At 63.1% G+C, this 27,182-nt stretch overlaps 1 protein-coding gene across 5 annotated transcripts; it reads left to right on the top strand.

Moving 5' to 3' along the window:
- Positions 1-2,242: 2,242 nt before the first annotated feature.
- SMTN (smoothelin) lies at positions 2,243-26,844 on the top strand. Of its 5 annotated transcripts, XM_082773993.1 has the most exons (21): positions 2,243-2,364; positions 8,806-8,966; positions 9,220-9,313; positions 9,483-9,561; positions 9,669-10,000; positions 11,159-11,261; positions 11,530-11,843; positions 12,070-12,133; positions 13,257-13,334; positions 13,650-14,063; positions 15,076-15,167; positions 18,911-19,123; positions 19,264-19,339; positions 19,649-19,813; positions 20,679-20,741; positions 20,893-20,956; positions 21,364-21,534; positions 21,612-21,735; positions 21,813-21,964; positions 23,344-23,514; positions 25,949-25,981. In XM_082773993.1, exons 1-20 carry the CDS (start codon positions 2,314-2,316, stop codon positions 23,486-23,488), a joined length of 2,955 nt encoding a protein of 984 aa, XP_082630119.1. In that variant the 5' UTR covers positions 2,243-2,313; the 3' UTR covers positions 23,489-23,514; positions 25,949-25,981. The 5 variants fall into 5 exon arrangements, with proteins under 5 accessions (XP_082630119.1, XP_082630118.1, XP_082630121.1 ...); XM_082773992.1 differs by lacking the exon at positions 23,344-23,514 and having other exon boundaries at positions 25,949-26,844; XM_082773995.1 differs by lacking the exon at positions 23,344-23,514 and having other exon boundaries at positions 13,893-14,063; positions 25,949-26,844.
- The last annotated feature ends 338 nt before the right edge of the window (positions 26,845-27,182 follow it).

The following is a 27,182-nucleotide window of genomic DNA, read 5'->3' on the forward strand; positions in this document are numbered from 1 at the left end:
CACACCCAGGCAGAGCCCGAAGAGTCACAGATGCACACTGGCACAATATAATCACGTTGCTGTTATCTAACCTTTCATTTATCACCTACAGCAGCAAAAGGAATCCGAAGGACTCCTGAGAACCTCCTCCCCTGCTGTGCTTGTCCCCTGCCTGGGGGAGCCCCCAGAGACCAACCCCCAGTGTGCGTGCCCCCCCGTGATGGGTTTTTGTCCCTTCTGCTGGGCAATCTGCCCGTGCCAGCACACGGCAGCTGCCCTGGGACTTCTGTGTGCAGGTGAGATCACGCCCTCACGTGCCTAGTGCTGATGCTCTCGGTAGCAGCCTCAGCCTTTCCTGTGCTCCCCAGAGCCAGTTCTGCTGCCACATTCCTTGCACTCACCCAGAGGTTTGTAAATCTCTCCTTGCCTCACTTTTACATGACTAACGAGGTCTTCTACAGGGCTGTGTTCAGCTGGATGCACACGCAGGAGTTCCCTGAGTTTACAGCCATGGGGAGCCTGGAGGGATGCAGAGCTGTGCTGCCCATTGGCACTGGGCTTGTAAGAATGCAGCGGGGTCATTACCTTGGATAAACGAAATTCAGAGAGGCGTAGGCTTGCAGGAACAGAGGCAGGGATGGGATTACAGCAATATTTGGTACATATCTAATGAGAACTGGGGTGAAAAGACTAATTGGATCAGACTGGAGTTGTTCCTGCTCTTTCCAGATGTCGAGCTGGCAGAAGCTGCACAGCAAGGTGGAGAACAAGGAGCTGAGTGGTACAGGAAAGCAATCTCCTTTTAACCACCACTGTACAGTGACAACCGATGGACAGGGAGTGCAAGAGGACTCCTCTGCACGTGCTGAGACTTACATGCTGAGGGCTGCTTTATTGTTATAGCTCAGCATGCTTCCCCTTGTAACAGCAATACAACCCTGCAGCAGTAGCCAGTGCTGGAGATCCACATCACCAAATGGTCCCCGGGGTAGGAATTTTGAACCAAGAGCACTCCCGACCTGGAAATTGCTGTAACAACCAGGCACTTCCATTGCACCCCTTTTTTTTTGTGGCCTGCAGTGGTTTCTGTTTTTCCTGTGGTCCCGCTCCACACCCAGAAACCTTCCCAGAGAGCTGGAAGCTCCCAGAAGATCTGATCTTGGGAAACCCTTTGGTCTCTGGGCTGCTGGGTAGGGCTGTAGGCCAGCACGTCCTCTCCTTCTTCCAGGAGCTGAAAGCAGCTGGGAGCCCACAGCATTTCTCGGCATTCATTCCCTCCAGGGAACCTTGTCCAGAAACAACGGAGACCCAGGGCTGCAGATAAACAGGTGAGGACCTTGGGGTCCCCCACTGTGACACCAGGGTCTGGTTTTCTATGGTACTGCGGCACTACACATCTGACTGGGGCGGATGCAGGCACTGCAAACGTGGGGGTGATACAGGGAAACGTGCAGCTCCTTGAGCCCATGCACCTCTGGTTGCTCTCAGGGAAGGAAGAGTTAAGAGCTGCGGCCCAGAGGGGCACTCTCCGGGCAGATTTACACCCAAATTTGGGGTTTTTGCTAAAAGCTGTCACAAAAGGCTGACTGGGCAGAAATATTTCCATGATGTATCCTGTTCCTTTCTAATTCCAAACGAAACAGTTTCCTTTTACACAAACAAACCGCGCTGTGCTGTGGCAGCAGCGGACAAGGCACTGGGTGCAGTGCCCCAGACCCACTCGGGGCCTCGCACCACAAAGGTCCCACTGGGTATGGGGGCAGCACCCAGCCCCAATCCCTCAGCACCCAGGGATGCTGAGCCCCGCACCAACCCTCCCTATCCCATCCTTGTTGACCTCCAGTGAGGACGGTGTCTGATGAACCCAAACCCAGCTGCCCCAGGGTTTGGGGAGTTTGAGGGGTTTTTGGGGGGGTTCCCACATCAGGGCTGCCCCATGCCTGCAGGAACAGAACCCAAGGGGGCTCTTGGGGGGTCAGCACCAAGCCACACGGGAACGCGACCTCCTCTCTCCCGGTCCTCCCCCTCCACGCCCCGCAGCCACCGGGCAGCCAAAAACCGGGACGGGGGGGGAGGAAAAAGCCCGGAGGAAACCCAGAGGAAACCCGGAGCAGCTTCAACCCCACAGGCCCGGCCCCCATCCCCACCCTTTGGCCGCCCCCGCCCCCGAATTGCGGCGGGACCGGTCGGGGCCGGGCGGGGAGCGGGGCGGAGCGGTGGGGTCGCGCCGCCCTTCGTTGTCTCGGGCTCGGCGGGGGCAGCACCGGAGGGACCCCGAGCTCCGAGCTGCGACCCCGGGGAGCCGTCGGGGAGAGGGGGGGGGGGTCAGCCGGGATGTCCCAGGAAAATCTGCTGGGTATGGACGAAGGGGCGCTGAGGAAGCTGGTGAGTCCCCCCCCGCCGCCGGTGGAGAGCTTCGGTGCGGGGCTGCGGCCGGCCCCGGGGTGTTTTTTGGGGGGGGGGTTTGGGGGGGATCGGTGTGTGCCCCGTGTGTGCCCCAGCCCTGGGGCTCCGGTAAAGGAGGAGAGAGGGATCGGGGGTCCCTCTAGAGGCCGGGGTCCTCCCGCCGGGTGGGAGAGCTCCTGCTCCCGTATCCGTGAGCTGCAACCCGCGGGGCTCTGCAGCTTGGGAAGTGAGTGGGATGAGTGGGATAAAGGCATGCCTTGGCCCCAAGGGTCCCAAGGGAAGATTTGGGCCCTACCTGGCAGAAGGGGGGGGTCTGGGCACGAGGGAGTGCTAGTGATAGTCCGCTTCTTGCCCCACTGTTGGCCTTTGGAGACCCCAGCCCTCCTGCGCTGGCCTCTGCTTGCACCCGTGCCCAGGCTGTAACATCTGCCTGCTGTCTCTGCCGCCTTGGCTGGCAGCTCCAAGCCGAGATGTTTCCTGCTGCCTCCTCGATTACCTGCTCGGTGCCAGGCGGGGAAGGTGCTGTCTGCTTTATCTGGCTTAGGTCTCCTCTTCCTCTCTGCCCCGAGAGCTGAGCCCTTCCCAGTCTCGGCCGCTTGCCTCCTGTGGCGGTGCTGTGCCGGGCATCCCGGCAGCGGTTGGAGCAACTTCCCGAGAGTCCCCGCGGAATTGCTGCCCTGCTCAGCTCCAGTCCCCCAAGAGAAAGAGCAGGAGCAGAGCACTGGGTGTGCTCGTGGGCCGTTAACACTCGTGTGGCCCAAAAGCAGGAGCGGGGTTGTCACTTGCTCGGACAGGGGACGCCCCAGCAGGATGCTGCGCTGCTTAGGACAGGCTAATGCCTTCCCGCTGATTCAGCCTCCCCAAAGCTGATCCCCTGCTCTGTGAGCTCGGGGCTGGGGGGCTTCCTTTGTGCCTTGGCTGAGCACAGGGTAGCCCGGGAGCAAGCGCTGGAGCAGCACTGGGGAATGGTGAGCGGCAGGAAGCTGAGTCAGCTTGGAAAGAACGTCTGCGGGGAACAGGAAAAGGTCGGGGTGCTGGGGCAGCGCTAGGGAACTGGGAACTGCACCTCTGGGGGCAGGGGATCGGCGTGGGGGCTGTACTGCAGAGAGCTTCCCACCCTGCCTGCCTCTGGGTGACAGCTTGCAGACCTGCCCCCTGTGCTCACCAAGGCGAGAGGGAGAAGGCAAGAGGGGTGTAAGGGCTCAGAGGGAGCTGTTGTACAAGGCAGCTGATGCCAACAGCGATCCCTGGGTCTTGCTGTGTGCTAAGATCATGCCTGTGCTAGCCACTCAGGGTTTTGTGGCTCCTACTGCTCGCTCCCTGTGCACCGGAGGAGCTGCTGTGGCCAGCAGCATCCTTGAGGAAGGAGCTGGCTGGGTAGCAGTGTTGCTCACAGGCTGAGTTGTGCTTCAGTTAGAGAGCCCACCGCTGCCCTTGAGATGAAGCATGGGTCAGAGGGTGACCCTAGAGATGTGGGAACGGGTGGTCTGGGTTTGTCCCCATCCTGCCAGTGCCCTGGCTCTGCCGCTTCCCACCTGAGACTCGCTGAGCTCTTTGGATTGATGCAAGGCCCCAGGGGTGCTGGCAGGGAGGTGGTTGAGTGTCCAGATGGAGCTGGGTCCCTGGCCTGCCTAGCGAGGCAGATTTCACCCAAGCAGCAAGCAGTGCTTCTCCCTAGGGCTTTCTTCTTCTGAACCAGATGGGGTTTTGCAGCCTGTGGTGGGGACTGGTGCCTTCAATCTGCAGCAGACTGTTTGTGCGTGCTGCTCCCAGGCCAGGCAGGTGTCCAAGGCAGAAGCTGCCCCCACCTCGCCCTGTGATTCTGCCGCACGCAGGCAGAGCACGGGGATGCTCCTGGGGCTGTGGACAGGTCCATGAGCAGAGTGTTTTTCTCCGTCCTGCTGCAAGCTGTGAGGCTGCCCCTCCATCCCTGGCTGCTGTGGCTTGTCCCCTCCTCCTGTGGCTGTGGGGGACTCTGGAGGATGGCCGTTTCCCCCATGCCCTCAGATTTCCTCCTGCCCTGGCTGCACCCAGCCTTGCAGTGGCTGTTTGTGGTGGGTGCAGGTCTCCCCGTGCCTCTGCAGAGCGGGCTGGGGAAAGCCCGTCCCAAGCTCATGTGAGGCGGGGAAGGATTTCTTTTTTTTTTTTTTTTTGGTTAGGTTTTGGCTCCACTCAGCTGGAAGAGGATTAGCCCATATAAGGGAAAACTGCCTGCCTCTCCCACTGCTTCCTCCTCACTCCTTCGCTCTCCCTATCCCTCAGCTTCTGTCCTGTTCTCCTCCTCCTTTCTCCCAGCAAATGAGCTCCCGGCAGCAGCCTGGTGTCCCTGGGGGTGCTGCTGCGTGGGGACCGAGCGGGCTGGGCCAGGAGTGACCAGGGGAGCCTCTGCCACCCACCTGGCTCCCACGGGCTCCTTGGAGGAGCCTGGAGCAGATGCTGGCTGGCAGGGCAGCTGTAGGGCTGGTCTTTTGATGTGTGGCTGGAAGCAGTGGGGATTTTGGAGTTCTTGGAGCCGTGCCGAGCACCAGGCTGCGTTCTGCTGGCCCTGGACTAGGGGACACCCCCCTCTCATAGCCTCTCCAGGTCTCTCAGGATGGTTAATTAGGCAGGCAGGATGCAAATCCCTTATCGGGCAGGAGAAGGGGTAGGGCAGGCTTCAGCTAGGAAAGTCACAGGCATGAGGAACCCTTTTTACATCTGACGGCCTTTAGGCAAGGCTGCTACAGCCCCAAGGAACTTTTGCATCCCCGCCACCCGGCTGTCCTTCCTGTTTCCTCTGCCTGGGAGGCAGTCGTGCTCTCCACATCCTCCCAAAAGTGACAAAAGCGGGGCTGTAGGGGACACTTTATAGGGCCGAGTGGCACTTGATGGGCGAGTGGCACCTCTGAGGATGCGCCTGGCTCCTGTCCCCAGAGCTGAGCCATCCCCATGGCCGAGCTCCAGCCCGCTCAGTGCCCCCTCTGTGCTCAGCCTCTTCCCGGAGGTGGGTGGATGCAGGGCTAATTGCGGGGCTGATTGCGGGGCTAATTGCAGCCCTCTGCTGGCGGGCCGGGGCTGAGGCTGAGGCGAGGCTCTGAGCACCGCCAGGCTTGGGCATCATCAGGAAGGCAGCCCAGGGGTGGCTTTGCCAGCGCCCTGCTCACAAAGCCACTTTGTGTGTGTGTGTGACGAGGAGGGCGTTTGCTCACAACCGTTAATTTGCTGCTGGCTGGGCAGGGCCCGTGGGGCCCTGGCATGTCCCGAGCTCCGGGCTTGCTCTTGCAGCCTGGGCCGGGCCCCGTGGCCCCTTCCCACCCCTGGCTCCAGCTGTGGTTTCCGGCACTTTTCCCCTCGCTGCTGGCCACGAAAGCCTCCGGAGCCGTTTGTTTGCCTTGCCCTGGCTCTGTGCTGACGTGGGCTTGGGATGAGGCTCCTTCTGCTGCTCCGCTGCCATCTCTCCTGCAGAGGAAAGGCGTGCTGAACCCACCGGGACCCAGCTGCAGGTCAGATCCCATCCGGAGCCTCCTGGGCAGGGCAGAGCCTTCCTGGTTGTCCTCCTTCCCTCCCTTCTGTCCAGCAGTGAGTTCCCTCTCGACTTCATCTTTCTGAGCGGCAGCTGGGGTGCTGGAGGCAGGACGCCTCTAGAAATGCTGCTGCCCGATTTCTCTTTGCCTTTCACCCCTGCCTTGCTGTGGGTTTGCCCCCAAGAGAAGCCGAGGCTGCTCTGAGGAGGGTGAAGCTGGGGTAACACTGAAAGAACTGCAGGGGGGCTGTCGGGCATGCTTGGGGGTCAGCAGGGTGTCCTCTGCACTGCGATGTGAACCACACTGGGTGTCCCCGGCTCCTGTAGGAGCCATGGAGCTGCCTTTGCACCACGGCTATGAGGCTTTGAGCCTCCTGTGCTGGGTGCCAGGGCCGAGCAGCGTGCAGCCAGCAGTTTATTTAGCGAATGGTGCGGGCCTCCACCTCTCAGCATGGGGTGGAAGAGAGTTTTTCTGTCCTTACGGCCTTTGCACAGCTGCAGACAGCCTCGCTTGCCGCTGTTCCTCCCCATCCTCCTCCAACCCCCTGCCTCAGGTCCGTGAACGTACCTCAGAGAGCATGCAGGCCCCTGTTTTTTTGGCTCATTGCTCCACCTGGCTCCTTGTTTGGGTGTGATCAGAGTGGGCCACATCTCTTCCCCTGGACCCTTGGCATCACCTTGTGCACCCTGAGCTGGGTTCCTGCCTGGCTGGGCAGCACAGGGTGACCCCAGAATCCCTCCTGCTGCCTTGAGGGCATCTCGTCTGCAGGGGCAGAGGCTTCTCCCACCCCAGTGCAGGCAGCAGGGAAGCTGTCTGTGGCTCGGGGCCTGCCATGGCAAGGGCTGTGTGGCTGTAGGATGGGTTGGGGCTGGCCCTGCTGCCTGGCCCGACGCTGTTACGGCTCCACGTGGTGCACAGCTCGCTTCACTCTGTTCCAAGACCCGAATTCTCTGCTGCACGTGGAGCCAGCAGAAAAAGACCTGCCCCCTTTGTAAGGGACACAGATCTCCTCCATTCAGGCTTGGGGTAGAGCTGCTGCTGGGGAATGTGCACAGAGCGAGCTGGCCAAAGGGTCTCCAGCTTTTCCGGGCACTTTTTTCCGTGAAAAAAAAGTGCCAAGAAGTTGCTTGGGGGAGTCCCCACTAAATCTTTCCTGTCTCTAGGGTGCCCGGCCTGTTATCCACGTGGGGAAAGGCCCCACTGCTGGTGGCTTTGTCCTCGCAGCAGCTTCCCAAGGGTGCTGACAGCAGCCCGGGGCAGGCGAGCACAGTTTCAGAGCTCTGATAGGAAGTGGGAGGCCCTGCGGATGGAGGGGCTGATTTCCTCCCTGGGTGTCCTGCCCTGACACTCCCCATGTCCCAGGAGCGCAGCAGCTCTGGCTCTTCCCATCTATTTCCCTGCTCTTGTGCCTGTAGAGGCGCAACCTCCAGCTGAGAGCCCCCAGTCTGTGGGGTAGGGGTCACGGTGCGGGGCTGCAAGCCCCTGGCTTTGCCCAGGAGGAGGATGCTGGCGCTGTGCAGGATGTGACAGCTGGCTGCAGCCTGCTGATATCAGCCTGGTGGCCCAGCAGGGGGTGCCAGGAGGGAAATGGGAGGGAGAACTCGTGCTTTGAGCTGCTGCCTCTGAGGTGAGGAGGCAGAGGGGAGCCTCTGCCTCTTAACACCGCGTGTCCCGTGCTGCCTGGCTTTGCAGGGTGGCCCTGAGGGTTAGCAGCCTGGAGGTGCAGCCATCTGGGGGCTTCCCAGAATTGTCACTGAGCTGTCCAGGTACCTCGTTTCCAGCTGCCACTGGGGCAGTGCAAGGCAGCTCTGTTCCAGGGTCCTCAGCCTGGATGGAAATATTCCCCCCAGCCCAGTGCAGGGAGGAGAAGCTGGAGAGCGATGGCTCTGCTAGGAGAGCCCATGCTGGGAGCTGCAGGGTGTGCAGCAGACCTGCAGTGGCTTGAGGCTCTCCCCTGGCTCGCTCCAAGCTTGCTGTGCTGCTCGCAAACCTGGCTCAAGCGCAGATGGGCTCAGCTCAGGGACAAAAGCTGGTCTTCTCGCTCAGCTGTGACCCAAAGCCTCCGTGCTTGGCTTGGTGGCCTGGTGGTGTCCTGTGGGACTGCAAGGAAGGGGACCGATCCTCTCGTTCTGTGCTGTGGATGCTGTGACTCACAGCATGCTGGGGCTTGATGCTGACAGCAGCTGCTGTGGGTCACAGGGTTTATTTTTAACAAGCTCCATGGGAAATCACCCCCTCGGTTCCCTCGCTGGGAGCCAGCACTGCTCCTGATGTCCCGCCGCGGGAAGGCAGTGAGGCTGTGTCTGCCGTGCCTGACCTTTCCCCACAGGTCTGGCACCCCGTGTGTGGACATGGATTTTGCTTTGGGGTAGATCCTGCTCTTGGACTGGGCTCCAGGAGCCACCTGCCATCCCTCGGTGCTGCCGGAGGGGAGTGACGAGCCCGCCTGGTGCTGGATGTGCTGGGGGGACCCTTTCCGGGGGGGATGCTAGAATCCACTGCGCCAGCACCTCCCAGTGAGATGGGTGGCTATGCGAGAGGGGTCTGGGCAGCCTCTGTGCTGCTGTGGGGAGCAGGAGGGCTCGCCCCCATGCTGCTGGCATGGGAGGGCAGAGGACTGACCCACAGGCCACTGACGGGTGCCATGCGCCCCATCTCCTTGCTGTGCATGGTCCCAGCCGTGGTGCCCAGCTCCCTTCCTGCATTTTCAGCCTTGTGTGTCCCATCCCATGCCAAAACCAAGCTATCTCTGTCCCTTGAGGGGGGAGGGGGGTGCCCTGCTCTGCCCTGTGTAGGGCCAACAGTGCCAGGCAGTGTGTGCCGCGCGCGTGGGCCGAGCAGGACAGATGGCCCCATTGTACGGCGCGTGGGCAGCCCGGGGGGGAGCACAGCACCGAGCCCTGCCCTGTCCTCCCAGCTGGAGGCCACGCTGGACCTGGCTGAGCGGCGCCGCATCCGCTCGGCCATCAGGGAGCTGCAGCGACAGGAGCTGGAGAGGGACGAGGAGGCACTGGCGTCCAAACGCTTCCGACCCGAGCGCGGCAGCCACCGGCAGGACAACAAGGAGAACTGGCTGCGGTGAGTACAGCCTGCGAGGACCACGCTCATCTGCACCCTGCTCCTTCCCCTTGGGTGCTGTAACAACGCCTAAACCCTGCTGTAGCTGGTCCGTACGCTGATGGGTGCAGGGCTGGGAGCAGCCTGGCACCGGGTGGCTGCGTGCACGGGGACCCCGTTGCCCGTGGGGTGTTGCTGGCTGCGTGGTGCTTTGCTCCCCAAGCACCCACCGTGGCTGCCCGCTGGCTGCTCTGATGCCCCGGCCCCCGTGCAGGTCCCAGCAGCTGGAGGAAGAGCAGCAGAAGGCTCTGGCTTCCCTGTCCCGGGAACTTGAATCAATCACCAATGTGGAAGAGCTGACAAAGCTGGTGAGTAGCTGCTGCTGGGGTCTGGCCCGGCCCTGCCTAGCCCCTTACCTCGAGGTCGGGGTGGTGTGGGGGAGCCGGGGGTCATCAAGGCTTCCCTGCTCCCCACCCTGGAGAGCCTGCGGTGGGAAGGTCCTCCCTGTGCCTCACTCCTGGGTCTTCGCCTCTGCAGCTGCGAGCAGCCAGTGAATACGAGGAGCGCAAGCTCATCCGGGCTGCCATCCGCAAGCTGCGGGCTGAGGAAATCGAAGGTGAGGTGTTCTCCCTGTGTCTCCGCCAGGGCAGGCTGCTACACCTACCCGAGAGGTGCTGGGATGTGTCCAGCACCTTCCTAAACGCCTTCTTTGCTTTCATTCAGCTGCAACCCTGGCTGGTAACGTGCAGAGCAACCGGAGGCACGGCACCGAGCCCCCAGCCGTGCCTGCAGAAGGCAGCCAGAGGGATGATGCTGAAGCGCCAGCTCTGTCTGGGAATGGGGAGAGCAGCCAGAGAGGAGACTCCGAGCTTCCAGCTGCAGTGAGGAGCGTGGACGACGGCTGTCAGGGCAGCACCGAGGCCCTGGCTGTAGGCAGGAGCGTGGAGGACAGCCAGGGGGGTGATGCTGAGCAGCCGGTGCTGGATGGGACAGAGGAGAGCAGCCACGGTGGAGATGCTGACCAGCTGCCTGCTGAGGAGCCTGAATGTCCTGTGGTGAGTGTGCAGGGTGCTGCTAGTGGGGGAACTGCTGGACATCTCCTCGCCCTTTTCTCGGGCTCCAGTGCTAGCCTTCTGGGGGCAAAAACCCCTATGCATATGTGGCTAACTTGCCTTAGGGGACTGGAGCAGGTGCCACTGGGGGCAAAGCAGGGCTCTGGGGGGGCCTGGGGACGCTGGGGATGTGGCTGTGCCTGGTCGCAGGAGCACCCAGGACACCGGTGCAAGCTGTGACCAGTGTCAGATGTTGCCCTGGCCCAGGTCCAGCTGGGCCTGTCCAGCAGTTGCTGCTGCAGCTGGCCACCCTTTCCCCACACTGGCTGTCCCTGCTCACCTTCAAGGGGCCCAGGCTTGGTCTGGAGCTAGGCTGGAGCCCACCGGTGATGACTCTTCAAGTGGGGAAAGGTTGAGCTGGTGGTGCAGGCAGAGGGCCAGGGCCAGGAGGAGTGGGTGCAACCCCAAATTTCCTGCCTGGCAGTGATGCCCCTGTCTGTGCAGGGGCATTTCCCGAGCAGCCAGTGAGGCTGTCCCACTTTATCTGGCCAATTTCTCCAAAATCTGAGGCATTTCCTTTAGACAGAGTCCACAGTGGGGTACAGGGTTGAGGACTGGTTTCTCCTGTGAAACTTTGGAGCATGGTCCCCTTTCTGCCTCCCCCCATCCTGGAGTTACACCAGGATCTGAGCCCATGTCACCCCGTATTCCTTCTGCCCTACTGCTGTGGGGCTTTCTGGATACCTGGAGATGAGGAAGCAGGACAGGGGCACGGGGCAGGAACTGTCCTCTCCTCCCACCTCCTGCGATCAATGCTGGACGAGGCTGGCCTGCTGCTTTGTCGTGAACAGGCAGCAGGAGGCACAAGGGGACCCAAGAGGAGCTCTGTGTCCTGCTGCCTATCTCAGGGGTGCTGGGAGCCCCGGGGATGGTAGGAAGGAAGGCTTTGATCACATTCCAGTGCACACAGCATCCCTCCAGCCTGCCCAGTGCTGCCTGCCTGCCCTCTGACCCCAGGCAGTGCTGCAGCAGGTTGCCAGCAGCCAAATGTAGTCTGCAGGCAGTGGAAGCAGCAAGGTGTAGGGACGCTTGTCCCCAATGAGCCTTCTGGGGTGGGGGCAGCTGCAGGCATGGCTGGGCTCTTACCCCGACTCTCCCCAGGCCCACGAGCAAGACGCATCAGTGGAGCAGGAGCATGGCCAAACGGAGACGCAGGAGCTGAGCAGCCAGCAGCTGAGAGGGCCCCAAAAACCCAGTGCCCAGGGTGAGTCCGTGTAAATGCCATTTACCCTAGGCCCAGCCCTACCCAGGCTCCTGCTCGGGGTATGGAGCAGAGTCTGGGAGCGTGGGGAAAAGTGGGGTGTTGGGGGGAGTAGGAGGATGGAGAGGTATGAGGGGGAGATGTGGGAAATCCCCTTAAAAGCCCAGGCTGGGTCAGAAAAGCTATTTGCCTGCTTGGGCTTTTGGGAGTGGCGATACTGCACAGGCAGCTTGAGGTTCCCCTGCATGGAGCCCATTTTTCTCCCCTGCAGGCACAGCCTCGGGAGCCCTGGTGATCCTAGACCTGCACCCAGCCCCGGAGCCTGCTCCAGCCCCGGAACCTGCTCCAGCCCTAAAGCCTGAAGACCACCCCACGGAGCTGGAGCGGGTCCAGCCATGCACCCAGCGCGTGGCCGAGTGCGAAGTGCAGTACCAGGCCTCCTGGAAAGACAAGAGCTCCAGCAGCCACTCTGCCACGCAGGAGCCCCACGCTGAGCAGCTGGAGACCCCACGCGGCACGGGGCAAAGCCGCCAGGCACAGCAGCATCCCCAGCACCAGCCCTCTGCCGTCAGCCAGGGCAACCAGGTAGAGGAATGCTGGCATAAGCTAGAAAACACTGAGACCATCCGCCCCCCGGTCCTCTTAGCAGGGGCTGGAGGTGCCACATGTGGAGGCAGCTGTCACAAGGCTGGTCCCAGTGCTTGCCCCTGGGGGCTGTGATTTGCCAGGGGGTTTGGGGAGCAGGGGAGAGAGGGGGCTGCGTGTTGGGTAGTTCCCCAGCTCACTGCACTGCCCCTTTCCCCTCCTGCAGTTCGTCATCTGCGTGCGAGGCCAGGCGTCGGGGAAGGCTGTGAAACTGGAGGAGAAGCGAGCGGGTAAGGGTAACCCTCGACAGGGCGACGTGGAGCAGCTCGGGCAGGAGCTTCCCCCAGCAGCGGGTGCCAGCACCCTGCACAGCGCCAGGCCTCGCTGCCCCAGCCCTGCCCTTGCAAGCAGCTGCTGGCCCCGTGCTGGGGAGGACGCCTGGGAGGGTGGATGCGCTGCCCTGCTTGGGGGCTGAGCCTCTCCAGTGCCGCCACCGAGTCCACGGGTCATGAGCCCTGGGAACGCGACTCGGGGAGAGGAATGCAGCAGCTGGAACCGGCCAGGTCAAAGGGACATTGGTGGCTGGTGACTCTGTGCCACCTGGCTGTGGGCCTGACCCCCTTCCAGCTGCTGTGGGGCTGGCCCAGGCCTTGGTCCTGGCGGTGGGGTGCCAGGCGCGGTGTTTACAAGTCCCCCAGCTACTGGCCGGGCTGCTGCAGGGCCATGAAAGGGAATCTGCGCCTGCAGTAAACCCCGGCCTTTTGCATTCTTTGTCCCAATAAGGCTGGGAGCTGAGCACCCGTCTGGCCCCAGCACCCCCCCCCCCACCCGGGGCTGTGCTCGCTGGCCTGTCCGGGAGCTGAGCACCGCTCCGGGACCTCCTTGCCTGGCTGAGTCCTCTTGGCAGCCTTGAGAGATCGCGGCGGGCAACAACAGATGCCCTGTCCTGCTGCTGGGAAAATCCTTCCCTTCTGCTGTGCCAGGAGGAAATAAAGAGTGAAAATGAGCTTGCAGCCCCAGGCACCCTGAAGGTCAAGTCCCTGGTGGTGGTTGGCCTGGCGAGTAGGCCACCCTCCTCCCCATGAAGCCGATGCTGGGCTGGCCCGGCTCGGACAGGGTCCTACAGGTGCAGGGATGATCCCAACTTCTCAGCACAGCCCCCAGGTTCTTGGTGCCCACCCGGGTGTGGACACCTTGGTCTTTCCCTTCCCTTTCCATGCTATAAGTCTGCACTGCAGAGTGATCTGCAGGTGCCAGTGAGTTTTGGTGCTGCACTTTGGGCAACATGGGGTGACGGGGGTGCTGTGCCCATCAGGGGCAGCTGAGAACACAGCCCTGCGCTGTGCTCACCCTCTGCTCCCTTCCTCTTCTTCCTTGCATATCTGGGTCTGCCTGGCTCCTCTCCAACCGCAGCGCCCACCCGGGACGCAGCGAGGACCCCGGCTCGCCTGAACACTCACCGCTGGGAGCAAGCATCGGCTGGCCGCGTGGGTAAGGTCCCCGTGGTGGCTCTTTTCTCTCCGTGCTTCCCTGGGGAGGGGGGGGAAGGTGTCCCGGCAGCAGAGCCCAGGCAAGCGAGGAGCTTCGTGGTGGCACGATGCCGCCTGCACGTTTCCTCCGGGGGGGCAAAACGCGTGGTGGGGACCCCTCGAGGGCAGCACCCGCGGTGGTGGCGGTGGCGTGGGCGTCTTGGGGTCAGCGTGCATGCGGCGGGGGCACCCTAAGGGGCTGCGTGCACGGGTGGGACACTCGACGGGATGCTCGGCCAGCCCCCCGGGGCTGACCCGGCTGCGCTGTCCCTCGCAGAGCCCAGCCCCGACGGCCCCATCCAGCGCTCCTCCTCGGTGCGGGAGCGCGCCCAGCGCTTCGCCCCGGCAGCCCCGACCCCATCGGGTGGCCCCGAGGGGGCGGGCGGCGGGGGGGGGCGGGCCGGGCCCGCCCAATTGCAGCGGGGACCGCGCTCGGCCCCGTCGTCGGGGATCGCTCAAAACTCGCGGGGCGGCGGCGGCGGCGGAGGCGCAGAGCAGAGCCCGGCCCAGCCGCCCGCAGGCCCTCGCCCCGTCGGCTCCGGCACCGGCTCCGGTTCTGCCACCGCCGCCGCCGCTGCCCACGACGGCATGAAGACCTACTTCACCATCGAGATCAAGGATGGGCGCGTGCAGCCCCTCACGCAGTCCCTCACGCCCCGCGTCGTGGCCGCCCCCGGCAGCCAGCGGGCAGGTGGGCACCGGGTGGGGATGTGTTGGGGGCAGTTGGGGACCCGCTGGGGGTGGTGGGTGTCGTGGGGGGGGACAGCAGGGAGCGGCCGTAGGGGCTGCAGGATGTGCCGGGAGGGTTGATGCCCCGAGGGGCGATGTGAGCAATCGAGGAGGTGCCAGGGGCTGGTGGGCACCAGGGAGCGGGTGGAAACCAGTAAGCAGGAGGGTGGCAACTGGGCGTGTGGGGTAGACCAGTAGGATAGGTGGGCAGCAGCAGGCAGGTGAGCACTGGTGGGATTTGGGTGCTGGTGGCCAGAAGGCTGAGCGTGGGCTCTGCCAAAAGATTAGACCCTGGCAGGGAACGCCCAGCCTGCTCAGCACGTCCCTGTGCTTGTAGGCCATCTGTCCCCAAGGTCCGTCCCTGGCCCTGCTGTTCTGCCACACTCCCTTCCATGCCCGTGGTCCTTGCCCTGTCCCCACAATCTTCTTTCTTCTTGTCCCTACGGTTTGCCCTGACCCATCTGGCCCCAAAACACCACCCTATCCTTGCATCCTGCCCAGTCCTCTGCCCCATATCCGTGCCACGTCCCCATAGACTTGCCATCTCCCACTGGCCTAAGTAGCCATGCATCATCCCATTCCTGTCGCTGCACGATGCCCAGTCCAGCCCTGCCAGCCTGCACGAGGACATTGCTGGCTCAGGATGCTTCCGCGTGTTCTCCCGGGGCTGTCCCTCACGCCAGGGAGTCTTGGCCACAGATGGAGAGCTGTGGAAATTGTCCTTCTTAGGGGGGTTAGGGCGTGCTGGGATGGTAAAGGGGGGCCTGGCTCCCCCCTCCTGCAAGAGCTCCCACATTTATCAGCTGTCCCCAGAGCCCTTTCCGTGCACCAGAGCTCAGCGCCCTGCTGCCGAGGCAGGATGCACACAGCAGGCAGACAGCCTGGCAGGGGCCGGAGCCTCTCCCCAGCCATAAGTGCAGGGCTGAGCCTGCCAGGCTGGAGCAAGCCCCGAGTACCCGTGGCTTCCTTTGCAGAGCTTACCCTGGGGCTTAGGAGCACCCCCATCCGCATCACCACCATCCCCGGCGGCAGCAGCAGCATCTGCATCAGCAGCAATGTCGTCAAGGTGAGTGTACCCAGGTGGTGTCCGAAGGGGCTGGGTGCCACCGGGCTGTGCCTAGCTCGGGCACGGCGTGCAGGGTCCTGGGCGTGGGGTGGGGAGCAGCCGTGCTGTTCTGTGGGTCAGGGCAGGCAGCTGTCTGTGGCGGGATGAGCTGGAAGCTCCAGCTGATTTTCCTACAGGTGGGGGAGCTTCTGGGGTCTGCGTGTAGATCTGTGTCCCTGGACTGATGAGCCCTGTGCGCTCCAGTCTGTGCCACAGCGTATACAGGTGCTTGGGGTGGGGGTAGGTGGAAGGCTTTTGTGTGTCTCTCCCTCTGATCTCAGAAACCTCTTAGGGTGGTGGTAGCTCAGCCACCCACCCCTGTGTTTTCCGTCCTGGGAATGGAGCTTGGCAATGAAGCAGCAGAGCCTGTTGTGGCAAACACCTCTAGGGGCTCTGCCCCTCGATCTGCCGTGGGGCAGTGGGCTGGGGTCTCACCGATTCCTCTCTCTGTGCTCTCAAGCTGTGCCTACCTGGCACACAGGGATTCTTGGGTACAACTGGAACCACCACCTCTGCCCCCCGGCTCAGCTCTGGGGGGAGATCTGAAGGCAGCCTGGGGTGCTGGGGCAGCAGGGCTTGTGCAGGGCGATAGGTCGGAGGTGCCCAAGAGGCAGTCCGGTGTGTACAGCTCTTCAAGTGCTTTTATCTGCTCTTGGCCATCTAGGGCAATGCGAAGCATGCGTGCACGCAGTGGCATTGGCAGAAGCTGGGATGTCAGGAGCAGTGCTGCCTCTAACTCATGGCCCTCCGAGGCTGAATGCCAGCCCTGCCTGCCTGCTTCTGAGAGTATGGCAGCGCCAGTGGCCAGAGCGTTGCTTGCTCGTGGTGGGCTCAGCCCAGCCTTTGCCTCTGCCAGCATGAAGCAGGCAGTGCCTGCAGCCTGGTGGGAGCTGGCTGCAGATGTTGCCTGCACCAGGATGCAGCTCCTGCTGCCCGGGGGCAGCTTACTGCCCGCGGAGGATGACTGCCCTGTGCTAACGCGCTCGCGCAGGCTTCTCCCCAATGGCCCGTCAGCTCTCATTAAGGTATTAGCAGTGCTGCCGTGCCGGGAGGGGGGGGCTCAGGACACTTCAGCTGCCCGGTGGCAGACGCAGCTTCCAGGTGTGCTGCGAGCGGGCAGGGAGGTGGAGGAGGAAGAGGCTGTGCTGCCCTCAGCCCTGCCAGGTAGGGGTCAGTCTGAGGGGACCCGTGGCGTGCATAGAGCTGGGGGACAGTGGCTGCTGTGGTGTGCACCTCTTGCTGGCATGCTAGGGGTGCTGGGGGTGCTTGGTGCGTGGGGACCTGGCGTGCCATCCGGCTGCGTGCTGTGAGGGGAGATGGGTCCCCCCCGTGGGTTTCCACGGTCACAACTGGTGGCACGGGATCCCGCACCGTCACTGGCCTGGAGCTGAAGAGGTTTGTGTTTCGTGGGTGACGTGGGACGGCGTCCTCAGCAGTGGCAGAAGGGATAAAGGAAGGCAAAAGGTGGTCCCTCCCGGTCTCTTGAGCTACCAGGGCTGTGTGCAGGAGGGGCTGTCTGCATGCAGCATAGCAGCACAGCTGGGGTGGATCATATGGGGCTGCTGCCTTTGCCTGCCTCCCCTGACAGCCCAGGGCTCATCCCACAGAGCCCCAGCGCCACTTGGCCATGACGGCACCTACAGACATGAAGGGTGCCATGGGCTGGCAGAGGCAGAACCCGGTTTCCTGCAGCAGCTGCCTGGCACCCACCCTGCCCCACAGTGTCATTCAACCCCCCCGTCCCCGTTACTGGGCCACCTGGTCCCCCAGGGCCTGGAAATCCTTCCAAGTGTCAGCGCCTGCCTAAGCACCCCTGCACGGGACCCCCGGCCGCTGCGACAAGAATAGCCGAGCCGGCGTGTGGAGCCGGGCTGGTCTCCAGCCGGGGGGGGGTGGTGCCCCCGAAGCTCGTATAAAAAGCAGGAGACAGCTGAGAGGGGCTCTCGCCGCAGCGCCCGCAGCCCTGGAGCCCACCGGCACCATGCCGGGGGCCAGCCTGGAGGGCCTGGCTCAGGCTGGGGCTGCCGAGCTGGAGGAGCTGCGGTGGGAGCTGCAGGCTTTCGGGCGGGCAGTGGAGGGGCAACTGGAGCAGGCGCTGCGGCAAGTGCAGCCCCTGGCCCGAGCCCTGCATGACCTGGAGGAAGAGCACTTGGTGCTGCGGGCAGAGCTGGCGCGCCTGGGCCGCCGGCTGGACGTGCTGGCCTTGTGGCTAGGGCCGCAGGAGCCCCCGGAGAAGGACCTCAGCACCCTCTTTCTGGAAGCACAGGACCCTTGCGCTCACTTTGAGGGCACCGAGGAGCCCGGCAGCCCCGTGGCCCATCCACCCACATTCTCCAGCACACGCCAGCAGTCAACCGTGCACCTCTCCCGGAGCAACAGCTTTGTGAGTGTGAGCAGGGCTGGTCCGGGCTCCAGGCGGCTCCCAGCCTGAAGGGGGGGAGGCATTTTGGGGGAGGAGGGTGGCACTGTCCTGACCTGGATCTCCGTGGACTGTGGGGCTGAGAGCGCTGAGCTGAAGCTGGAGCCCCCAGGCCAAGCGGGTGCGGAGCCGGGGGGCCGAGCAGAAGCCCTGGGGGCGAGGGATGGCAGCAGGAGGGCCTGCGAGAGTGGGTGTCTGGAACGGGCAGGCAGCGTCACCGGGATTAGCTGCGATTATGGCTCGCCGCTGTGGGAGGCTAGCACCGGGCAGGACCCCGAGCCCGAGCCAATGGTGCCTGCCTGCTTTGCATTGCTGGCGTGCCAGCCGCAGGGCGTGCTGGCTGCTGCGGGGCAGCTGTCGCAGCCCCCGTGCGGGCTCGTGTTGCGGGCTCGAGTTGCAGGCGTCCTCTCGCCCTGCGCTGGCCCTGGGCTCTGCGCTGCTCCTGCCACACTTTGGGCTTTGCTATAGGGCGCAGGCGTTGCTGGGCCCCGGCCTGGGTTGAGCGGGGAGCCGGGTGCCAGCAAGCGTGTGCCTGCCTGCCCCACGCCTGGCAGGGCCATGGGACGGGGCCAGGTGTGCGGTGGGGCTGCCTCGGTCCCCCGCTGACACCTCCTGCCCACCGCCTCCAGGCCCTATTCTGGGCCTGGACAGCTGCCTGCGGCACATTGCTTGGGGGTCGCGCTGAAAGGGACTTGGCATCCCGGCTGTGCTCCCGTGGGGGCTGAGCTGGCCTAGTTCCTGAGCAGGGATGACAGGGAGGCTCTTGATCTGCTCCACAAGCTCTTCTTTACACTAAGTCCCTTAATTCCCTGGAAATCTCCTTGCTGCTAATGGTGCGCACTGGCCTTGCCAGCACCTTGCCGGCTGCGAGGCACCAGGCGTGGTGTGGCCCAGCCTGGTCCCTCTGGGTTCCCCCTTGCCTTGCTGGAGGCCCTGGTGGCTGTGGTGGGTCGTGGACACCCCCAGGCTGAAGTGGGAAATGTCTGGGGACATTTCAGCAGCCAGAGTAGAAACAGATAAGAGAAAGCCTGGAGTCTCCCAAGGCATGGTGGGCTGTGGTGTGCTGAGCTGGGGGTCGTGACGCTCCCCTGCCTGCCTTGGTCACTGCTGTCATGCACAGAATCCCACCAACTGTGAGTTCTTACACCACGCAGCACGTCTCCTCCACGGTCCCTGCCGCCTGTGGGACTGTGCAAGCAAAAAGGCTCCTGGGGAATTTGGGCCCCGAGCAGCCCGGCGGGCAGCAGGGCTGGTGAGGCTCAGGCGTGTGGCACTGTCCTTGCAGATGGAACCAGACGTGGTGGAGCAGCCCCAGGCGCCAAGGCTGGTGGAGCAGCCCCAGGCGCCAAGGCTGTTGGAGCAGCCGCAAGCACCAAGGCTGGAGCCAGAGCTGCCCAACGGCATGGAGAAGGTCCAAGTGAAGGAGGTGGAAAAAAGGACCAAGCTAAACGTGGAGGAGCTGAACAGGATCGAGGATGAGGACGTTCTGGATAAGATGGTACTTCCTTCACCGTGGTTCGCTCCTGAGGGTGGTGCGGGCTCCTGAGAACAGGATTTGGCCTGGGGTGCGAGGTGTCTCAGAACTGGGCTGGAGAGAAGAGCAGAAGGGAAATGCTAACCTCCCCTTCCCCCCTGCAGCTGGATCAGACGACAGACTTTGAGGAGCGACGACTGATCCGTAACGCCATGCGGGAGCTGCGTCAGCGCAAGCGAGGTATCTGGCAGCTGCTGGGCCTGCTGGATGGCGACCCGTGGTAGACACGGGGCTGCAGGGAGGGCTGGGGTATGTGGGGCTGCTGTTAGCCACAGAGGTGTTGCAGGTGGAGCCAGGAGGAGGCTGCCTGAGCAGGGGCATCTTGGTAGTAAAGATTGAGGGTGTTTTGTTTTCCGCTGCACCCCTGGTCGTGCCAGGCTGGTCCTGGGCTGGCTGCAGCTGGCAAGACCCTGGGATGGCTGGGCCCATGTCCGTCACCCCTTGGCCCTTGCCTCTTGCTGCTGGTGCCATCTCATATGTGATTTGCAGACCAGCGGGAGAAGGAGCGGGACCAGAGGCTGCAGGAGATGAAGAGCCAGGCTACAGCGGGCAGGGCCGGCCACACCACCGAGACCACTACCACACAGAGCTCCCAGTCGGCCGATGGCTCAGCCCGCAGCACTGTCACCAAAACAGAACGCCTCATCCAGTCTAGTAAGGGCAGGTCTGGCAGAGCAGGAGCCTTGCTTGCTTGGCTCTGCAGGCGTGTTGGCCATTTGGGAAGCTGTGCCGAGAGCTGTTTTTCTGGTGCTCTGCTGCCAAGGCTCGCCGCTGTTTCTCTCTCTGCCACTCTCTCCACTTGCCCTGGATCTGGCCTGAGCTTACCGTCTTCAAGGACCCCCGGCATTTCCATCATCAGCCCAGCCTGTGGTGTGCACGGGGCCTTGCAGAGCCCTGGGCAGGGTCCAGCACAGAGACCCAGGCACCTTCTGTCGCTCTCCCTGTGCAGGGAGGTGACACTGTGGGTGCGTGGGGTCAGCTGCACCCTGGAGAGAGCAGAACCTTGGTTTAGGGCCAGGTCTTGCTGCCTTCCCTCTGTTAGCCTCCTGCTTCAGGAGGACGTGGGTGTCTCCTGGCTCTCCCAGAGCCTGCCTGGGGCCTGAGCTTTAAGGGTTCAGTTTTAGTGCCTCCCTACCTGATCTGTACTCCCAATCAGTGTTGGCACAGGCCTTGTCTGCTCTCTGCACCTCAGGACACTCCTGTCACCTACACCTCTTGCTGTCAGCATCACTGGACGTGCTGGTGAACTGAAACTGAGAGCTGCTCCAGCCGTCCTGCCTCCCCGCTCCTTCACCTGGCCTCTCCACTCTGCCTGGTCTCTGCTGCCTGGAGGGCACATGCCATCTGTCTGGCCCTTCTTGTCTGTCCTGGACGTAGCTGTGCCCCTTCCTCCCACTGGCTGTCCAGGACTTCTCCCTTTCATGCTCTGTGGACACAAGGGTGCTTTGCGGCAGTCAGTTTCTGTGGGTGCTGCTGTCACCCTGACCCAGCTGATCCCACTTTGCCTTCCCCCTCGCAGATGACGGCACCAAGACTTCCCGTACAACAACCATGGAGTCGAGTTATGTGAAGAGAACAGACAGTAAGAGCTTTTGCTGCCCCTTTGTGCTGCCCAATTTCCACGGCATAACCACGGGGGCATTCCTACCGCAGAGCATGCCGTGGAGAGCCCCTCAGCCCGCCCAGTTCTGTTTCTTTCTGCTCCTGTCTGAGGCCTCTTTCTCTCTTTGCAGACGGCAGCAGCACATTTGTTCAAACCAAATCATCCTACAGCTCCTCTTCCAAGAAGACAGGCAGGTGAGTGCTGGTGCCTCTGCAGGGCCCTCACCGGCCCAGCAGCAGGACAGATAAAGCAGTCTGTGTCAGCTGTCTGGTTGCACACTCTTGGTCCAGCTTGTGTTGTCCCCATATGGGGACACCCCCAAAGCCAGCAGTCACCTCCCATTCCTTGATGCACATTCACTTTCTCCAGTGGTCCTCACAGCAGCAGCCTGGGGGTCCTCTTTGTGGGCAGGAGCCTGGGTGGGAGCCCTCCCTGAAGGAAAACTCACAGCACAGAGTTCTGCCACCTCCACATTCGTGGGGCAGAACCAGTGGGGTGGTCTTTGAGCTGCCAGTGATGACAAGGGTCTGAGGACACTGCGTGCACTTCCCAGGGCTGCATGCATCACCTTCTGCACTGACTCTTTGTCTGTTGCTTCCAGCATCTTTGACCGGGAAGATGAGACTGCCTCAAGGCAGAGCAGTCTGGCGGCGCTGGAGCGGCGCCAGGCTGAGAAGAAGAAGGAGCTGATGAAAGCTCAGAGCCTGCCCAAGACATCCGCCTCACAGGCTCGCAAGGCCATGATTGAGAAGCTGCAGAAGGAGGGTGGAAGGTGAGGACAGGCCAGGCACGGGACAGTTGGAGTGGTAAACATCATGTGTGTGTGACACTCTGTGTTTTCTCCCACAGCTCTCCGAACCCTGCGGCGGCACGCACAGCCGTGCAGCGCTCCTCCAGCTTTGGTGTTCCCAACGCCAGCAGCATCAAGCAGATGTTGCTGGACTGGTGCAGAGCCAAGACCCGGGGCTATGAGGTCAGTGCTACCTTCTCCCCATCCAGGGCCAGGCTGGGCTGGTCACTGTGCCCCTTGGTAACTCTCCCTCCCCACAGCATGTGGACATCCAGAACTTCTCATCCAGCTGGAGCGACGGCATGGCCTTCTGTGCTTTGGTCCACAACTTCTTTCCAGAGGCTTTTGACTACAGCCAGCTCACACCCCAGAATCGCCGTCACAACTTCGAGGTGGCCTTCTCCTCTGCAGAGTACGTAACTCGTGGTGCTGTGTCCTGTGCTCAGGACAGCTCTCCTTGCTGACTGGGCGAGGAGGATGCAGGCAGGGCAAGAGCAATGGCTCTAGAGGAGCTGGCTGTGCCCCGGGCTCAGCACCCATCAGCATTGCTCTCCTGTGCCATGCAATGAGGTTGGGACACTGGGAACAGCGGTGCCTGGGTGTGCAGAGAGGCTGGTACAGCCCAGCCTGGTGCGGAGCTGGTGGGCACGCGGTCTGGGCTTCCTGGGTGTGGGGCAGAGGACCCAAAGCCAGGGCAGGCTCTGCGAGGCATGGCAGCAGCTCTGAGCTTGCCCTGCTGTGCATAGTACGTCCTGTTCCAGGGTGCTGGGTGAGGGACTACAGCACTTGGGGAGCTGGGACCGGGGAGCTGGGTTTGTACGTGCCAGGTGCCTCCTTCACAGTTGTAGGGGCTCAAACACCATCGCAGCTTCTCAAGTCTCTTCCCTCCCCCTTTTGCTTCTGGTTTTCCTGGGTGCTGAGAGACGGGAGCGCGTCCAGCTGGAGGGCTGGAAGCCAGGCCCTCTCTCCTTCCTTCTGTCTCTCCTCCCATCCACTCCTCTTCCCCTCCAGCACCCTGCTGGCGGCTGCCTCAGGGCAGGATCAGGCAGGTTTCAGAGGGGGTCCTGTCCCCGCCTGCCCTGGCGGGTGCTCAGTGCGGCAGCATGAGCTGGGAGCTCCTGGGAGCTCCCGTGGTGCTGTTTGGTGGAGCAAGCAGGAACAGGGGGCCGTCTATCTGGGTCTTGGCGCTCCTATTAATAGACTTTTTGCCTTAATTGGGGACCGGTACGTGGACTGAGAGAGCCATCGATCTCTCCGGCCTGGAAGCCAGGTGGCCTCTCATCCTTCCTCCTCCTCCAGCTCTTGTGAGCATCTTCTCCTGAGCTTCCTGCACCAGGGCTGTACCGTACAGTTCCAAGCGGAGCTGGGCAGGAGGGCTGGGCTTGCCTGGCCCTCCCGACCAGTCTATATACGAGCTATATAGAACACTGCTCCGCTCTGGAACCTGCTCCCCGAGCACCAGGCGCGCCAGAACACCTCACTCCCTCCCTCCTCTGTCTTGTTCTGTCGTTCCCTCTGGACCTCACGCCTGTCCACACTGCTCACCTGCCCCTACCCTCCCGTCCCCCGCTTGTGAGACCTGGCCCCCAAATCTCACTTGAATGGCCTTGGAGCGTGGCGGTGCCTGGACCTGTCCTGCCCTGCATCGTGCACCCCCAGAGCATGCGAGAGCAGAGCAACGTCTGCCCGAGGAACGGGAACTGCATTGATATGTCTCTTGTTTTCTCTCTTTCTCCCCCTCCCCGACTGGGCTGCGGTCACTGGCTTGCCCCTCTCTCTCCCTGCCCCCAGGAAGCACGCAGACTGTCCGCAGTTGCTGGACGTGGAGGACATGGTCCGGATGCGCGAGCCGGATTGGAAGTGTGTGTACACATACATTCAGGAATTCTATCGCTGCCTGGTCCAGAAGGGGCTGGTAAAAACCAAAAAGTCGTAGCCCATTTTCACCCCCCGGGAGCGATGGTGAGAACCTTGCTGTCAAATTAACCACCCCCGCACCCACCTGCCCGCGTCCTGCAGCTTGGCCATGTGCTGGGCAGGAGGGCCCGGGGAGCTGCGGCTGGGGGAGAGGATGGGGGATGCTGGTGGGCAAGGGTCAAGTTCTGGTGGCGTTTTGTGGGGCAGAGCCGTGGCCCTCTTGCCAGGAGCGGGGTGGAGGGCAAATAAGCCCTCCTCTCTGCTTTCAGAATAGCTCTAGGGGTGTGGGGGGGAGATGGTGGCCGTGGATGGGAGCGTGGCAGCCGGGGTGGGGGGCGATGCTTCTCCAGCCGCAGGGGTCTCAGTGGGAGCAGTGCTGCTGGGGCTCTTCCCTGGCCTCCTGCTCACCAACCCCAGCCGGGTGCTGAGCGTTTCACCCGTAGCAGTTGTGCCCAGGTGAGGGGTGAGCACCCATCGCCCCCTAACCTCCCCCCCCCAGCCCCACCGCTTGCGTTTGCTGCTGCCTCCTCGCCCCCAAAAATCAGGGCTGCCCGCCCTGGCCGGGTGGAGGCTGATGTGGGGTCAGGCGTGGCAGAGGATGTTCTCTCCCTCCCCTCCCCCTTGCCAAGGTGCTGCCTGCTCTTATATGGGAAAGAGAGGGGAGCCTGGAAAGTGTGACTCAAGGCTCCGGTCCTGCCTCTTCTTGCACTGTTTGTGCCTGTTCTCAGGGGCATCCCAGCTGGCGCTGGAGCCTCCTCTCCCCCGGCTGCGCACTGCACGAGCACACCGAGGCCCAAACAATGCCTTTATAAGGACAGAGACTGTCTCCCCGTGCTGCCTTAGCTTTTCCATCACCCTTTGGGACTGGGCCCACGGTTGGGCTGGCGGTATAACAGGGGCCTCCTGTGACCAGGCGGGTGCTTTTTCCAAGGCCCTGAGCGTGGCCCCCCTGGGCTGCTGCTGGATCACGTGGAGGGGTTGGTGCTAGCCAGGTCCTGGGCTCGGGGCCCGCTGCTTCCCTGGCCTTTTGAGTTCCAGCTCTGCAGCGGCCCTGCAGCGCTGACCTAAGGAGCAAGGCAGAGAAGCAGGTCCCCAACACAGCTGCTGGGCTGGCCTGAAACCCCCCCAGCATGGCTGCAGCGCTCGTGAGGAGCCCAGGAGCTGGGGAACTCTCCTTGAGCCCACTGCTCCTTTCACCCCTACCTCCCTGCCCAAGGGCTGGCACCAGCAGTGGTTCTGCTCTGCGCTGTGCCCGTGCCAAACCCGAGTCCCCCCCTCCAGGTACGGTGCTGGGGGTACTGAAGCATGCAGCAAATCCGGGTGGGACTCTGCAGCTTGGCACAGGGGGGAGAGGACTGGGGGAAGGGTGTTGCTGAAGGGTGTCAGCCAAGCTGTCTGATCCTCCCAGTAGGGTTGGAGCAGCCCCAATGAGCCCCCTTCTTGGCTCAGCCTGCACCACCACTCAGCCACGAAGCCAGGCCTGTGTAGGCACTGCGGGACCCTGGAAGCGTTTTATCTCCAGCCCTGATCACTGCATGGAGGTCCCAAGTGAGGCTGAGTGCCCAGCCTTAGGCTGAGCTTCAGCCTGCTCCTCCCCAGCCCTGGCCTCAGCATGGGGCTGTTATTTTGGGTCCCATCACACAGCCTGCACTGCTGCCCAGCTGGGACTGGTGGGAGGGGTGCTGGGAGCTGGGCAGGCAGCAGGAGCTCTGCTCTGCTCCTGGGCACCCCCCTGCCACCCCTAAACTCTCAACAACTAGGGGATGGGATGGGGTGGGAGCTGGCCCTACTCTCCCCTCCATACCTGACCCAGCGGTGCCAGCAGTCCCCGAGGCTGAGGATCTGCCTGGGGCCTGGCAGGGTGGGAGCCCCAGCTCAGGGCTTGGGGTGGTGCTGGGCACTGGGAGGTCTGTGGGATGGCAGGGGCAGGGTGCTGGGGGCTGGCTGGGGTGCTGCTCATGGCAGAGGGGCAGCGATGAGGCTGGCAGCAGCTGGAGAAGGGCCCAGCACAGCCCTTGATGCAGCAGATGTGGCCTTGGCTGTGGGGTAGGAGCAAAGGGCAGTGCGGGACGGGGACACTCCAGCGGCTCCTCGGCAGCCAGGCAGCCTTTGCCTGGATCCGTTGTGAAGGCAGTGGGATGTAGGGCAGGCACGTGCAGCTCTCTGCCAAAAAGGCAGCAGCATTAGCTGAAGGAGGAGGGCTTGCATGCCCACAGGGGCTGGGGGGGTGACTGCAAGCACTGAGAGCAGGGCAGGAGCTGGGGCAGGGGGTATGCGGGTGGCTGGGGAGCATGGAGACAGCAGGGGTGAGCGGTGCCTGCAGGCTGCCCGGCCTCGGAGGCGGCAGGAGGGGTAGGATAAGGGCACGGAGGGCAGGGTGAGTCCAAGGACAGAGGGACCCAGCGCTGGCGGACCCCATCCCAGTCCCCTGCAGGAAGGGGCAGCCCGCCCAGCCGTGCTGAGGCCTGCGTCTCCACAGGATGCTGGCAGACTGCGTGCCCCTGGTGGAGGTGGAAGACATGATGATCATGGGGAAGAAGCCAGACCCCAAGTGCGTCTTCACCTATGTGCAGTCCCTCTACAACCACCTGCGTCGCCACGAGTTGCGCATGCGGCAGAAAGAGTGCTAGAGCCTGCCCTGGCCTGCAGCTGCCCGACACCTCACTGCCCCCTCCCCGCAGGGACGCTGGTGTGCGGAGGAGCTGCTGCTCCGCTCCAGAGGCTGGCGGGAGGGCCTGGAGAGGCTGCGGGGCTGGTCCTGGGGAAAGGGGGGGGGGCTCCATCGCTTGGGTCACCCCCTGCTTCGGCCTTGCTGGAGCTCCTCGGTCGGCCTCTGCCCGGCTGAAGGCGTGGGCAGGGCAGGACAGTGCCAGGCGGGTGCTGCCCAGGATGCCACCCTCCCTGCAGCCAGCTTGGTTCTCCTCCTCCCTACTCCCCCCCCCCCCGCCATGCTCTAGCGTATTAAGTTATTCGTTTTCAAAGGAATTGTTTGTATGTGGGCAGTGCCCCTGTTTCCCAGGGAGGCTGGGGCATGGTCGTGCCCTCGGGCCCTGAGCCAGCGTGGGTCCACGTAAGTGCAGCTCAGCCCGCGGACCCCCCTCCAAGAACCGGGGCCCTGGTGGGCACTGCTGGTTTTGGTACCTCCATGAGGCAGAGCGCCTTGGTCTCCAGGCAGCCCGAGAGCGGTTTTCCTGGCCCCCCTGCAAGGAAGCCAGCCTCTCTGCCCACCACAGTCCCTGCTTGGTGCCACCTCTCCGGGATGGCCCCATGCTGACACCCTGCTTCCCACTGCACTCACGTGCCCAGGGCACTTCCACGGCAGGGACCTGCAGCACCCACGTGCTGGGGAGCTGGAGGGGAGCAGGGAGGGCGTGAGGGGCCAGGGCCAGGGTCTAGGCAGCCCCCGTGCTCCTCCCCAGCTCTGGGCACGTTGTGCTCAGTGCCACTCACCCCTTCATCACCGTCTACACCTGCGTTGACACGTGTACCAACACCAGCCAGACAATAAAGGTTTATTCTATAGGGCAACGCCTCTGCCTCCAGTCCTTCTCCCCATCCCCTCCAAGCAACGTGGCCGCACGGAGCCCCCGCAGCAACCTGCCTGCAGTGTGCAAGGCTGCCTCCCTTTGCCCGGGGGTGTTTGCAGCCCCACCTGCATGGAGCCCCCTCTGTGCAAGCACAGCTCCTCCTGCACAGGGACAATACAGAGCTGA

This window comes from Aythya marila (genome assembly GCF_965140915.1).
Source record: "Aythya marila genome assembly, chromosome: 17".
NCBI classification, from domain to species: domain Eukaryota; kingdom Metazoa; phylum Chordata; class Aves; order Anseriformes; family Anatidae; genus Aythya; species Aythya marila.

Coding starts and splice junctions, on each gene's coding strand:
- SMTN (XM_082773992.1), top strand. CDS start 2,314: ATGTCCCAGGAAAATCTGCTGGGTATGGACGAAGGGGCGCTGAGGAAG. Junction 11,844..12,069: donor CCGTCAGCCAGGGCAACCAG/GTAGAGGAATGC, acceptor CCCCTCCTGCAG/TTCGTCATCTGCGTGCGAGG. Junction 14,064..15,075: donor CCCCGGCAGCCAGCGGGCAG/GTGGGCACCGGG, acceptor CTTCCTTTGCAG/AGCTTACCCTGGGGCTTAGG.